The 14,744-nt window shown below is 38.5% G+C and overlaps 1 protein-coding gene across 1 annotated transcript in view; it reads left to right on the top strand.

Moving 5' to 3' along the window:
• The window catches only part of PPFIBP2 (PPFIA binding protein 2), a 101,355-nt gene that overhangs the window by 42,387 nt on the left and 44,224 nt on the right, over positions 1 to 14,744 (top strand). Inside the window, exon 4 of the mRNA XM_027881815.1 lies at positions 10,385 to 10,474. Within this exon, the coding sequence (XP_027737616.1) occupies positions 10,385 to 10,474 (90 nt within the window). The remainder of the gene's footprint in view (positions 1 to 10,384; positions 10,475 to 14,744) is intronic.

Below are 14,744 nucleotides of genomic sequence, written 5' to 3'. Positions count from 1 at the left end.
GATTGATATTTACAAGCACTTCACGTGGCTAAGGAGGGTAAGTGATTTGCTGGGCTTTTGTTTTCATTTTCTAAATGCACATTAGCAAAATCTTAGAATTCTCAGCTTTGTGAAAGGAAACTTATTCAGTGTCTGAGACAAAAAATAGTGTTTCTTCATGAGAAATGAATTAAAGACATTTCTTGATGTAGGAGGAGAAGGCTCAGGGAGGGGGGAGAGAATCAGCTGTCTTTGTCTTTAAAAATGAAACTTTGAGCAAATGGCAACAGATTCTAGCAAGTGCTCGTGCTTTCCTCAGGTTGCAGTACAACAAAGCAAATCCTGCATGGGAATGTATGGCAGAAAAAGGAGAGTATGTTGTGCTTTAAAGTGAAAAATTATTTGCAGTATTTATTCACTTAATTGATTCTTCATCGGGGTAGCTGTATGAGACTTTTTGGGATGCCTTTGTTTCGGGTAAAAATGGTGGTACTTTTTTTCTGTGCATGTTACTGTGATAAAAAGATGCTTTTTAAAAAAAGGTGCTATTAATTTTGTGGTGAACTGCCTGAACATAAATTACCTACATGAGATTGTTTTTGTCTTCCTATAAAAACAAAGTAGGTTTGTGTAGTAGTTTCATCATCTTGGAAAAATCACTTTGTTTTTGTCGGATTTTAGATTTTTTTATGTTCTGATTATTTATTTTTCAGTGTTAGAAATTATGAATGGGATGTGAATAGATCCCTCACAGTAGGCTGTCTTTTAAATTACTGTATGTATTTAATTGCGTGTCATGAAAGCACCACATGTTCTTATTATACTCTTAAAATCAATTTTAACCTGTGTGTACTTTTTTTGCAAATTCTTGTATGTGTATATGTATACACAGATGTATACATATGCACATGCACTCTGTTTTTTTACTGACTGTAAAAACATAAAATATAGGTCAATACTTATGTAAAATAGGATTAGGAAGTTTAATTTAGGTAGTTTCATGAATTAAATATAAAATATTAATGATGTGTCAATCTTTAATAAAAGCCTGAGAATCTTGAATTTAATTTACAAAATATTTACATCACATTCTGGAAACTTTTATGTTTCTGGAGTGTATCTGGGTGGGAATGAAGTGGGAAGTGAGTGGGATAGTGAAGGAGAAGAGGCAACAGGAAGTAGCTGTCAGTAGCATTATACTATTAGGTTAACCTGTGCTCTGTACAGTTAAAGCTATTGCCTATAAAAAAAGGCGTATTTTGAGCTCACATGTTAATTTGTTAATTAAATGACGTCATGAATACTGTGTGCCTGCCTGAAATTTCCTGGTGTAAATTTCAATACTGTAAAGAGAGATTTGCTAACAAAAGGCTAATAAGGTGTACTGCTGTCAGGTTCTGTGTATTCTGAAAGGATACTGTGTTCAAAGGTAGCACAGAATTTTACAGAAATTAATAATACCCTTGCTGCTGTTGCATGTAATTCCTTTAATGTCAGGTACATAAAAGAGAATATCAATACTGCTGCTTTTCCTTACAAGTTCTTTAAAGGGGTGAGCACATGTGGGGGAAGGGAAGAGTACTGAAAATGAGCTTGCGTTGTTGCCAGAGAACTTACGCAGTTTGCTCCTAAATTTCTCTGACAAGTGATTTAGAAATAGATATTTGGGCTTTGTTTTTTGGTTGGTTTGGTTTGGGGTTTTTGGTTGTGTTTTTGTTGTTGTTGTTGTTGTTTTGGGGTGTTTTGTTTTAAGTTGAAACAACATAAGTTGCTTATTTAATTTTCACATTCAGGAATTCCAGTGTCACATGTCTGGCACTGACTGTTACAGCATATAAAGATTTCGGTTCCTGCAATCATAAACTGTTGCTCTTTGGCTGATAATAAAAGTAAGAGTTGCTTTCAGAGTAAGCAAATGGTGTTAAACAGCAGCAGACTTCCATAAAGCCTTGGTGAAGTATGCCAGAGCTGGCTCAAATTTCATCATTAGCAGAAATCACTTCAGAGACCAGGATTGGTTTTGCTGTTGCAGTGGTTGGCTAAGACAGACTTGTGTGGTATCTGCTGCCTGGACTAGATTAGGGCAGTAAACAAATACAAAAACCATGGGATCCAGGCAGGCAAAATGACTGATACGACTGCTGTCTTCAAATGCTTAGAATGGAAGGTCTGGTTTTAAGCAGAGATCTTGTAACACAGTCTGTAGAGTAGCATCAGCTGCTGTTGTTTCCATGCAACAGCAGCAGGGAAAAAGCAATATTTAGATCAAATTGAACTAAGGTGTCACCACACCTCAGTTCTTTCCATTGGACTTCACTGTGTTAACATGACCTGTGGAAATCCTGTGCCAAGAATGGCCAAAGATACGGACAGAGTGGGCAGTAAAATGTAAGAGCAGACGGACAGAGCAAAGAAACAATTTAGCCTTGTCTCAGTTCTATGTGAGGCAGAATTCATGTGCTTTTCTTTGTTTACTGTTTTTTCTCAACTTTTCTTTTTTCTGCCTTCTGCCAATAATAAAAGTTCCAAGACTGTAGTACTACCTCTCACAAGAGAAAGAACTTCCTGTGATAATATCTTGCCTAATATCAGAAAGACAAAACTCTGCAGTGGGAACAGCTATACTGGACTTCATGGGATGTGATACTTTAATGGCAAGTTCAGAATTGTCCCAGTTAGCTTATATTGCCTGAAAAGCTGAATATCTGACACAGGCACACGGAACCACCCTGGTTTCATGCCATGTTGTAAGACTTTGTAATATAGTGCAGGTATTTGAGGATACCTTGTTAGTAAGACTGAAAACCCAGATAAGGAGGTCACAGGAATTATAAGGGAGACGTGTCTCTTAGCAGTCTGTTTATGGAAGGATATGGAGAAGTCCTTGTGTATATACAGTATGCTTTTAACATTACATCTTGGGCAACAGCACAGTTCTCCTAAAGTAGCTGGTGGGCAGTTTGTGAGAAGCATTTTGCAGATAACTAACTTGGGTTCTTTCACAAGGTCTAAGTGTGAACGTGTCAGTGTTCAAAGTTTCTGTTGCAAACTAAAAAAGCTGAAATACCTCCACTACCTGAAGCTGAAAGTGAGCCATTTTTAGCAAATGTTCTTTGTTTCTTCCAAGGGTTTTAAGTTAGAGTGTTCACATACAATTTTATGTCATCCTGTTGCTTTATTCTTATCTTTCCTTCTGACCTTAATTGGAATGCACCATTCCAAATAAAAACAGTACAACCCCCATTTTGGTATGTAGACATGTAGGCATAACCACAAATTATTAATATAAATGCTGATATTTACTACAAAAAGTGTTATGGACTCTCTAAAGATGTTTTAGATTAACTGAGCTATTTGAACAGGGGTGGATGGAAGTAAATGGAAGGTCTCTAGTATCTGGAAAACTTTGTGCAATGGTAAGATGTCTTATTTGGGAAGAGAGATGCCTTCATTGGAAGTGGAGGCATCTGACAACTGTTGTAGCTTCCTTTAGACTTACCTTTTGAAGTGCTTGCAGCACAAACTTGATGGTTGACCTGAATAGGTGTACATTGTTCTTAGGCTTCCTTTCTTCTGAGAAGATTCATAACCTGTACTAGCAAGAGGTGGAATGATCAAACCCATGATATAGCCATTAAGTTCAAGGTACTGAAGGTGAATCTTATGACTTCTGTAAAAATATTTTCAAGTGATGTGACTATCTGGAGTTAAAAAAAAAACAGGTATTAGTTTTCAGAAAAATTATCCAGGTAAAATATTTGTTCAAAATTCTTTATTTTAACGACTACCAAAATTTACCTACCTCTGTCTTTGCTTAATTTCAGATTATGCACTGTTAGCTTTTTCCAAGTGACTTCCACTTTCAATTAGCCACCAAGTAACAATGGCAAAAAAATCCTGCTGTTGATTTACCAATTACTTTCAGATGAAAGGCAAGAATTATAGATCCAGAAATCATGTGCCAGCCTTCTCCTCCTCCTCTCAGGTAGACTGAGGGAATGTACATATATTCAGATGGGTGTGTATCTGAGGAAGCGCTAACATGCCAAGAGATTAAATTTGTATTGCATCAATAGTCAGAAGCAAATAAAAATGTTCACTGTGTAGGCTGTTCAATCATCACTTCATAATACTGCTGTGACTCATAATTCTACTGACTAAAAAGAGTATGACAGAAATGGAAAGACCATAGTCCTCTAAATTTTAACTCCAAATAGGCTGGAAGAAGTCTGTAGTCTACATTTTCTTGTGTTGAAATGCAATACTGCTGTTTGTGTGCCGCTGGTAGTTTGTGGTAAAGCTGACTGGTTGAACTCTGCTGGCTCTACTCCTTTTTTTTAGCTTCTAAACTATAACAAAAGGCAATATGTGAAGCATATCCCTAATCTTACCCATTAATGCAAGTATTATGGTTGCCACAGTCATCCTATTCAATTATCAGTTGAACTGAAGGTGATTCATGTGACTGAATAAGAAGAGAGGAGGGTTATGACATAATCTGTCTTCTCAAAGAGGCGGGTGACTTGTTGAAAAAGCTTACAAATCACCACTTTAACTGACTGCCAGGTTTCTTTTCCCAGCTCCTCCCCACTCCAAAGCCCAGTATGAGATCCATGGTGTTCATGACAAATTTGTATAACAGCTTGCTGATGAACTTCAGAAGTTGGTGGGCTTCGTGTTAAAATTAGCTATGTTGGAGACTCTTTATGCTGAAACATCACACACATTAGGAAAACATAAACTGGCCGGTATTGAACTTTATTACCTTGCACATGTGCTTGCCTTCAGGGTCTTTTGTAGTCCATCAAGATACAGCTAGAAGTTTCCTTACAATAGCTTCCCAACAGAACCTCTGTAGAGAAGCACCATACAACATTTGTCGCTCTGTTCTGACAATAAACTGTATTCTGAATTGTTTCCTACTAAAATAATGTGCAAGAAAAAATAACATTCTATTCATAACAGACTCTGAGAAAACTACTGAAAATTAAGATAGCTGAGCTGATCAAACATTTCATCCCTTTCTTGCCATATTCTTTTATACTTTTGCTGATTATCACCATTTAAAATTAAACCTATTGAATCATTCTCCAAAGTCTGATTTTTTGTGTCACATATTCTAAAGGAAAATTTAAGCCCTTTTCTTGGAAAAGGACTCTTTAATGACTGGATCATGTAAATTAGACAGTCAGAGGTTTCCAGCAGCTGCCAATATTGTGTTCAGATTAAAGAAAGGAGTGTATTCCAAAGAGAGATTTGGAAACTAAAAATGAACAAGAGGCTAAAGCAGATGATGGAATGCAAAAACTTTTTTTTTTTTTTTTTTTCCCTAGAGCTGGGTGAATCAGCTGATTTGGAATTGTTTCAGGAAACTTTTTATGTTAATATCTTTTGCAGTATGATGCACATTAAAGTATACCCAAAATCTGTAAGGAGACCATAATGGAGGTGCTTCAAGAAACTGCTTTGCAACTCCTGGCTTCCCATGTTGTGGTCAGGTGTAATTTTCACTGGGTAAAAACTGGCTGGACAGCTAGACCCAGAGAGTGGGTGGTGAATGGAGTTACATCCAGATGGTGGCCAGTCACGAATGCTGGTCCCCTGTGATCAGTGTTGGCTCCAGCCCTATTTGACATCTTCGTGGACAACCTGGGCATTGAGTGCACCCTCAGCAAGTTTTAAGATAACACCAACTGGATTGGGAGTGTTGATCTGCTCATAGGGTAGGAAGGCTCTGTAGAGGGATCTGGACAGACTGGATCAATGGGCTGAGACCGGTTGTGTGAGGGTCAGCAAGGCCAAGTGCCAAGTCCTGCACCTGGCTTACAACAACCCCAGGCAGCACTACAGGCTGAGGGCAGAGTGGCTGGAAAGCTGCCTGGCAGCAAAGGACATGGGGGTGGTGGTCAGTGGCTGAACATGAGCCAGTGTGTGTGCCCAGGTGGCCCAAAAGGCCAGTGGAATACTGGCTTGGATCAGGAATAGAGTGTCTTAGCAGGACCAGGGCAGAGGTTGTCTCCCTGTACTCAGCATAGGTGAGGCCACCTCTCAAGTGCTGTGCACAGTTCTGAGCCCCTCGGGACAAGGAAGGAATTGAGGTGCTGGAACAAGTCCAGAGAAGGGCAACAAAGCTGGTGAAGTGTCTAGAGGGTAAGTCCTATGAGAAGCAGCTGAGGGAGCTAGGGCTGTTTAGCCTGGAGAAAAGGAGGCTTAGGGGAGACCTTATTGCTCTCTTACAACTGCCTGAAAGGAGGGTGTAGTGACGTGAGGATTAGTTTCTTCTCCCAGGTAAAAAGTGAGAGGACAAGGGGAAATGGTCTCAAGTTGTGTCATGGGAGATTTAGATTAGACATTGGGAAAAATTTCTTCACATAAAGGATTGTAAAATATGGGAAGAGACTGCCCAGAGGAATGGTGGAGATGCCATCCCTGAAAGCGTTCAAAGAATGTAGATATGGCACTTGAGGACATGGTTCAGTGGTACAAATGGAGGAGGTGCTGGTTGCTGGTTGGACTTGATGATCCTAAAACTCTTTTCCAACCTTGAGGATTCTGTGATTCCTGTAGGCAAAGTATTTATGGTATGCAGTTGATTTTTCATCTGCACTGGTACTACCATCAACGTATTTTCAGCTACCTTGCCTTAGCATATATTTCCTTTTGCTTTGCTATCATGCATTATCATAAACTTCTTTACATCTTTTATGCAGTTTCTCTCATAGTTTCATTATAAGAAACATAATTGTTACTAATGTTAACTTTTAATTTGTCATGCCAGGTAACAATTTTTGGTCTTTAATGCTACATCTTCTGAAATAACAGCTTTGTAGAAAATCTTGTTGATTCAGCCTCTTAACCTTGTTTAACCACATGACCAGTATATATTGTTTGTGAGCTCTTGCACCAACTGGAATGATCCATAGCCTTGTGTCTTTAGTGTTATAAGCCCTGTATTCAGTTGCTGCTGATCCGTGTGACATGTAACTACACTTACTCAGTTTCCTCTCAGTGCTGACTTTCACAACTGCCGAATGCACTCCAACCATCCACAGATGGCCTTGGATCATGTTATATTGTTTTATCTTGTCTTTATACATGCCACAAAGAATGACCAAGTCTGAAACAACTGCTGGGTGTCAATCAGGCACTTTTATTTAGCAGGTCATTTTTCTGTCTACTATACTTTCCTGTTCTTGTCGGAGTCCTGTCTCACTGACTTATGGGCAGGGTTGATATTTTGGTGTAGTGTTGTTCCCTCTTTTCTGTTCCCATGGGTGATTCACTGGGCTTTGCATTGGTATTTATTGTTAGGCTACCAGCAGGTGATATTGCACTGTCACTCAGTGCAGGAGACATCATGGGAGGCTATACATTTGGAAAATGTGAATGTGGTAAAATATCTATTGATTCTATGTTGAACTAATTCCTAATTATGCATTATAAAAAATGTTGAACTCCATTTTGCATTCACAGCAGATTGTTTATGTAACAATGCATTGGCAGTAATGTAATCCACTGTGCCTGTAAGGCTGAGTGCTTGCACAGGGGGTTACAGGTGTATTTCTTCAATATAGCCTAGGAAAACAGCACATGATGGCAGGAGAAAGGGTGCAAAATCTACTTGACTGGGTTCTGTCATTAGGAGACACTTTTCCTGCCTACCAGTGTGCTGTTCTTCCCTGAATACTTGGTGTTCTAGGTACAGGAAAGCCTCCCTAACTACTGGGTGTGAGCTAGAGATATACTGCGGAAGGCTTGTGGCCTCGCCATTGAGAAAACTCATTTAATGGCAGTTAATGAAGTCTTCACCCTAATGGAAACACAGCTGCTAAGGCTAAAGATTTTGGATTGTTAAGTAGAAGTATAAGACTGCTCTTTATGTGGAGTAAGAGCCCAGGCGGAATGTCTGGCAGGATGATTGAGGATGTAGAGCTGAGGTCAAAGGATTGTCTAGGCAGACATACAGAAATGCATATTGCTTACTTATAAAGAATCTTTATTTTCATTACAATACCACAAAAATTAATAAGTTTAAGACCATACAGAGTGACTGACTGACCAACTCAATACAGAGGGCCTAAGTTAAACATGTTTTATGAAAACTGGGAGGGGGGTTTAAGGGGTGGAAGTTTTTCTTAATAACAGGACAAAGCTTGAAAAAATTACACTGAGATGTGAGGGCAGAAATTCTAAAAAATTAAAATAGGAGAGAAAGAGTGAGTGAGGTCACCATTCCTTTAATGCATGGGTCATCTCCCTACAGGTGCCATGGTAAAACTTTATCTGAGGCTTCTGTTTGTGTATGTTGTGCACTCATATTTGCATATTTAGAGCCATTTCTTTGAGGTCTTGTATCTTAACTGTACTTGCTATAAACTGGTCAAAAGCTTGTGACAAAGGTGTATTTTAAGTAGAGTTAACATATTCTTCTTTTGACAATGAATAATAAGTGAAGTGTGGAGTGAGGTTCTCTGCACATCCTGTTTTTAATGTTCCTGTTGACCCTCTAAACAGAGACAAAAGACAAAACTTAGGGAATTTATAGGTGATTCTAGTTAAGGGCCTTGCAGCCATGATTAAAATGTAAGAGCCTGATGCATAGGAAAAGATTATAAATAATAGGATGCAATTCAGTGTAGACTAGCTTGAAGTTAAACATTTAAGCAGAAACAGCGAGTAAACACAGAATGAAGAACAGGTTGGCAGCTAAATAAGAGCATTAAAAAAGGATCTGGAAGTTATGGGTCCTAGGCTGAAAAAATGTGAGTTTTACCGTATGGTTAATACGAAAAGAAATATGGCCCAAGGGTCTGTCTGTGAAAAGATTTTTCCACTGAAGCCAATTTCAGCTGGAGTGCTTTGTCTCCTTTTAGGCACTTTATTTCGAAAGAAGTCAAGGAATAGTTGGTGAAAAGGAACCAAAAGAAAGCAAAAAAAAAAGAGTTCTTGAAAAATTAACCTGTGAGGAAAAGGCAGAAAAACTTGTGTTTTCACTCTGAAGTGAAGAACCTTTATTTTATCCATAGCGGTACCATAAGCACCAGTAGGTTGAAGAGCTGGTGATTCAGATTAGACATTAATGTTCTAATGATGGGTAGCTAAAAAGAAAATGGAAAGTCTCTGTAATCCGTTTCTGGAAGACCTTAGGAGTAGGCAAAACAAGAATATTGGTCCTAGGATAGAACAGTGAACCATCTTTCAGCACTGTTTATTGGTGTCTTTGTAATTCTCTCAGTTTCTTTCAACTTAATCAGAGACAAGGGTGCTTGGTTCGTCTCAGCTTGTAAAGATTCCATCTAGTTTAGCACTTTATGGCTTGAAAAGTCTCTTCTGATTGAATAAAACTTTCATTTCTTGGTTTGCATTAATTAGCACCATGTTTATTTTCATCATTTGTATTACATTTGGGCCTGTAGACCTCATTGTAGATCAAGAAGCTATGTCTATAGCTAAATTTTTTTAAAAATCCTGTTCACAAATGTTCAGTTGAAAAAGAAAGGACAGCTGGGGAGGAGGATTATAATTATATTGGTGCCATTATGCAAGTAACTATAAATGAGGAGTCAGCTGCAGATGAGTGCAGTTGAAGGGAACTCATTGAAGTTGGATTCTTGTGTTAGCTGACAAGCCAGGCAGAGTGTTACATTCCCTGGCAGAAATGCATTGCCTGCAATGGAGCTGGGAAATGAGCCTCTGAGGGCTCAGGTTACTTTTGATGCTCTGAGGAAACATTCCCACAATTACACAATATTTTGGTATGGAGGATAAAGCTATGGGAGTCTTCTAAACTTTTTAAAATAAATCTGCAGATTTTTTTTTTTAATTGTGGTGTTTCTATCTGAAGTATTAAAATTCATAGGAAATGGGACCTAATAGTTAGAAGCAGGCCATGTTTTAGAAGGTTTTGCTCCCTGGAGCCATTTAGCAATCCAGAAGTGATTATGTGGATAGAGTAATTCCCAATAAGAATTTGTTAATTTAAATAATTTTTTAATTTCTAAAAAAAAAAAAATTCTACTTTTCTTTCAGTAATTTCTAGGATTAACATAATACCTATGGCAATTTTGACCACTTAAACACAAAGATTCCTTGACTTTGGCAAAAGACTGTCGAGACCAGATAGTTTAAATTAAAGGGGGTTTGTTTTGATAAGATGGTATTTTTCATATTCCTCTTCCATTCTTGATTGCTGCAAATGATGGGGTATTTAAAATCCAGCTAACAAAAGGTGTATTCAGATGTTCAAAGGTACATTTAATGCATATGAAATGAACAGTTTTGGTCTACAGACGCTTTTTTTTTTCATATTTTTGGTATTATAATCCCCACTTAATATATATAATTTTTATTAAATATTGCTTGAAACTTAAACTGTCAAAATTCTCACAACACTTTTTTTCCTCAGTCACAGGTGAATCATCATTCATCTAATAATGAAACTTATCAAGAAAGGTTGGCACGATTAGAAGGTGATAAAGAGTCACTCATATTGCAGGTATGTCCTAAAGAAAGAATATTGTCTATTGAGTTGCTATTCAGTGAATAAAAGATGAAGTGAAAGAGTATTTTCTATATACAAATGTTAACAGATCACCAAATGTAACTGATATTTGGTCAGGAATTAATTTATAATATGTATAATCCTTCTGATTGATTTCATGGTGGGGTAGGGTTGAGTAACAGCAATAAGAGGAGGGAGACTGACAAAGAGATGAAAAATAATGCTGTGGAGTCCCAAGACACTGCTGGGATAGTGGTTCTCATTCTAGGTTTGCTCAGCTGTACCAGTTTTGTAGGTTCTGTGTGTCACCATTTTTAGTGAACTGGAAGACTGTCGTGTAGAGAGAACAGCAATTTTTTCTGCTTGTATGGTGTACCAAAATTGTTTACATCATCAAAAAACTTAAGGGGGAGATAAAAGGGGGAGAAAAAGAGACATTTTTAAAATTCATGCCTAAGCTCCTTCAGGTTTCCTGTTTCTCAGTTTACCAATGCTTTGTCAAACAGATTCTCTGTCCCATGTAAGTTTTCTTTCTGGAGAAAACACGTTGCACAACTTAAAAAAAAAACACCACACTTTTTTTTCCCCCCTGCATATTTTCGCTATTACTAAACTGTATATTCCATGCTTTTCAAAACTGAAGCTGTAGATTCTTTAAGTGGTCTTTACCTATCCTTTCTCTTCTAATTTGCAAAAACATATTATAAGCATATATATTTATATCAAAGTATGTTGGGTAGCTGTTTCAGTCACCAATTTCTGTAAGCATGTCTAAGCCTGTTTGTTCTGTGATCACACTTGTGTTCATTTACTGAGCAGAAGTCTCACTGCTGTTGTTAAATAAACAATAAATGTTTTGTGAGACACAAGCTTTGACTTGGTTGGATTTTTTTCTTTACTATTAAACTAAAATTACTATTGCCAAATTTAGGGGGAAAAAACAACCCTGAATGACAAAACACCTTCTGGCTGGAATTTAGGGGTTTAAGTGTGTGATACAAATTCCCCCTTTTCTGAGGGAGACATCACCACAACAGATATTTATGAGAACACCTTTTAATAATCAACTGGTTGTTAATTCTAACATCCTGATTCCATTAGTAACAGCAAACAACTTTTCAGACGGTGCATTCATGTCTTGCACAGTCCACTCACACACATGAGCGGCTCATAACTGGAGCAGCAATTAGGAAGCCAAACCCAGCTGTTTAATCCAAAGCAAAGGGTTGCCCTAGTGCACCTGTGGCTTTGCTTGTGAGACCCTCCTTTGTTTCTCACATGTCTGTTTAGCCTTGTGATCTTTCTATAGATCTGTCTTTCTCTGATGTGGTTCGTGCTACCCAGTGGTCGATCGTCGTGGCTGCTGGTGGGCTTGAACAGGTTTGGCAGAGTCTTAGTGTTCAAAGTATATCAGCTTGTGTGGATTTAACATGACCACAAGTCTCCAGTGCTTACAAATTCCTGAAGATTGTTCCAGGCTACTGCGTAGTATGTGCTTTCCCTGTCTATGTCCTGCAGATTCTTAGTAACTATTTCTTCATCCGCACAAATAGGTACCCAAGGATGGAGCAAGCCAAATGCACAAAGAAGGTATTTTTATTACATTGTTTGGAGACCTGCCTAGAGTTTTTCTTAAAAGGAATATAGTAAAATCAGGTGTAGAAATTGTCCCTCTCTTGCCTTTTTCTACAGTCACCCTTCCATAAAATCAAAAGGCTTAGTCAATATTTATGCATTTTTCCTTTCCCACTGCATAGCACTGCAGTAGCATTGCAAAAACCCCAGGCAAATAAGATAGGCAAAAACCTCAGTCTGGTAGATGAACATCAACAACGACAACAAAGGTGCCACGATGGAGCTGGGTTTAGAACCTGGTTTGCCCCAGTTGTGCATACTCTATCTAGGCAGTCGAATATGAGGAGCACAGGTAGGTCTCATGGTGAGGTTACACTGGTCTGAGGAAGTCTGCTGGTACAAACCTGGCTCCTGGGTTTCGACCATTGGTATGAAGGATGAGAAAGGAATGGGAAACAGAGCACCTCTATTCTATGGCTCATGTTGAATTATGCTAATGACTGTGGCCTGTAGCTGGGAATATGAGGCTGGAAGCACTCCAGTCTTGAATCAGACTTGCTGCATGAGCAGCAATACAAGGCACTTTGTATTGGGCACAGGCAGTGCCCACTACTCCTGTCCACCAAGGCTGAGTCAAACAGTGCGCCTGGAAACCTACTTCCATTGTTTAGTCTGAAGTGAAGGCTGGAACTGCTACAGCATCTGGGATACCTTCTTGTAGCTCACTGCCTGTGTAAAGTAGCTAATGTTGTCCTCTTGGCATTTTTTGGGGGGATGGGGAGGGTGAGGGGATTTTTTTTGTTTTGATTTGGGTTTTTTCCCACAAAGTGTTTAACCTTTATACTATTTGTTTTTTTGCTGATTGTTCAATATGCCTCACTTTTATAGATACTTACAGAAAATATATTATCTACAGGCTGAGTGTTGCAGGCCCTCCTAAGGCAAGATGGACTTGCCAGCATAGCATAAACTGGGATTATGTTCTCTGTGCAGCCCACTGATCCCCTGAAGAGTCTGGCAGATGCGCTCCTGAGCAGACGGGAAAATATGAGCTCAGAGTGGCTAATGTGCCTCTCAGCCTAACTACTGGAACAGTCAACACATGCTTTTAAAGCTACTAAGGTTTTACAGAATTCCTTTGCAGGTCACATTTAACATAAGGAGTTTTGCTTCCCTGTTGCAGTGCTAGTTGGAACCTAATCTGACACTCTAAACAGAGCTGGTTTTCTTTCTCTGGAACTTGCATCAGGCTGAAGGAGAAGATTCAGTTTGTTTATTTGTGTTTTCTGACCTCACAGAGGGGTTTTGTGTGACATCCCTCTTTTAATGAGAGCACAACAAAAAAAGCAGACAAGCAGCGGACTTCCTTGCAGGGAGTTCTTCTCTGCCCCAGCTTGGATGTGTCCCCCTGCCATCTACCTCCACCCACTCCTTCCTATCTTCTCTCATCCTGAGTTCATCTGTACTCTACGCTGCAGCCAACTACTTTAAAAGGGGAAAAAATAGTCTTTTTTGGTTTATTTCTTTTTTTTTCCCTATGTTCCTTTCCCAGGCATGTTTGCCATTATGTTTGTTGGTAAAACAAATACAGATCATTTAGTGTCTCCCTTTACAGCTTCCCTGAAATGAACTCAGTTGTTCACTGGGTTTTAGAAATGCTGCATAGTGGGTACATCTTAAAAGCTTCACTTAGATATACTGTACCTTTGTTTTTTCTTTTTTTTTTAAGTTAAAAGTATTGCAGGGTTGGATGTGAAAACATAGATAAGTTTTTGTTAATTCATTTCCCTCAAAATGGAGTTTAAACAACTAAGGCTCCTTTTTTTTTGTTTGTTTGAGAGAACATTTTTCTAGTATAATCAAGGCTTTTACATAAATAAATAGTGAAAATGAACATTCAGAGAGTATGTGCTGCTTAACACAGGAATTAACACCGAGTTTTTTTTCCACGTCTTTCCAATGTTATTCTGGGTGTAGTTTTTTCTGCTTTGCAAGCTTTGAATTCGGCTGCTGGGCTTTTCTTATTACACACTGGTCTATACCACCATTCCCACAGTTCTTTACCAGTATTGCTTATTGTTTCTTTTCCTGGGATTCATGTCTCTATCTCACTTCTTTTGCTTTCATGTTCTGGCTTGCCAAAGCCTGGGAATTTTTCTTGGAATAGAAACTTTGTCACTGCTAAAACATGCCTTTTACTCATTACATTCTTTAAAACTCAGAAGGCTTTGTTGATAGGTAAGGTGTTTTTTTGTTCTTGTAAGAAGTAAAGTAATTGGTTGGTTTCGGAATAAACAGTTTTCCTATTTATCTGTTTTAGGGAGTGGAATGCCAACAGAACTTGAAATGGTACTGTGTCCTCCAAAACCACATAAAATATTTTCAGCATTATGTGTTCTTGTTTGCTGCTGTCTAATTTTTCAGACTTTTGCATGAAATGGCTACCTATAGGTAGCATTCCATCTCTTCTAGAAATGCTCTTTTTTATATCAAAACAAAATAATTATGGGGGAGGGGGGACGAGAGGGGGCGGGGTTGAAGCAAAGTAGAGGTAAGACTGAAAAATCTTGGTAGAGCAGGTTGCTGTAGTGCACAAGAATATTAAACTTATTGTTAAAACGCTATATGGATGTTATATGTATAAGGTAATTGAAACTTATTTAGTCAGTTCAGTAGCATTGTGCTTCTC

The sequence above is a fragment of the Empidonax traillii genome, unplaced genomic scaffold (genome assembly GCF_003031625.1).
Source record: "Empidonax traillii isolate 1590-97213 ecotype Southwest subspecies unplaced genomic scaffold, ASM303162v1 scaffold95:size1152806, whole genome shotgun sequence".
NCBI classification, from domain to species: domain Eukaryota; kingdom Metazoa; phylum Chordata; class Aves; order Passeriformes; family Tyrannidae; genus Empidonax; species Empidonax traillii.
The sequence above is the reverse complement of the archived record's forward strand: the minus strand, read 5'-3'. Positions and strand labels throughout refer to the sequence as shown.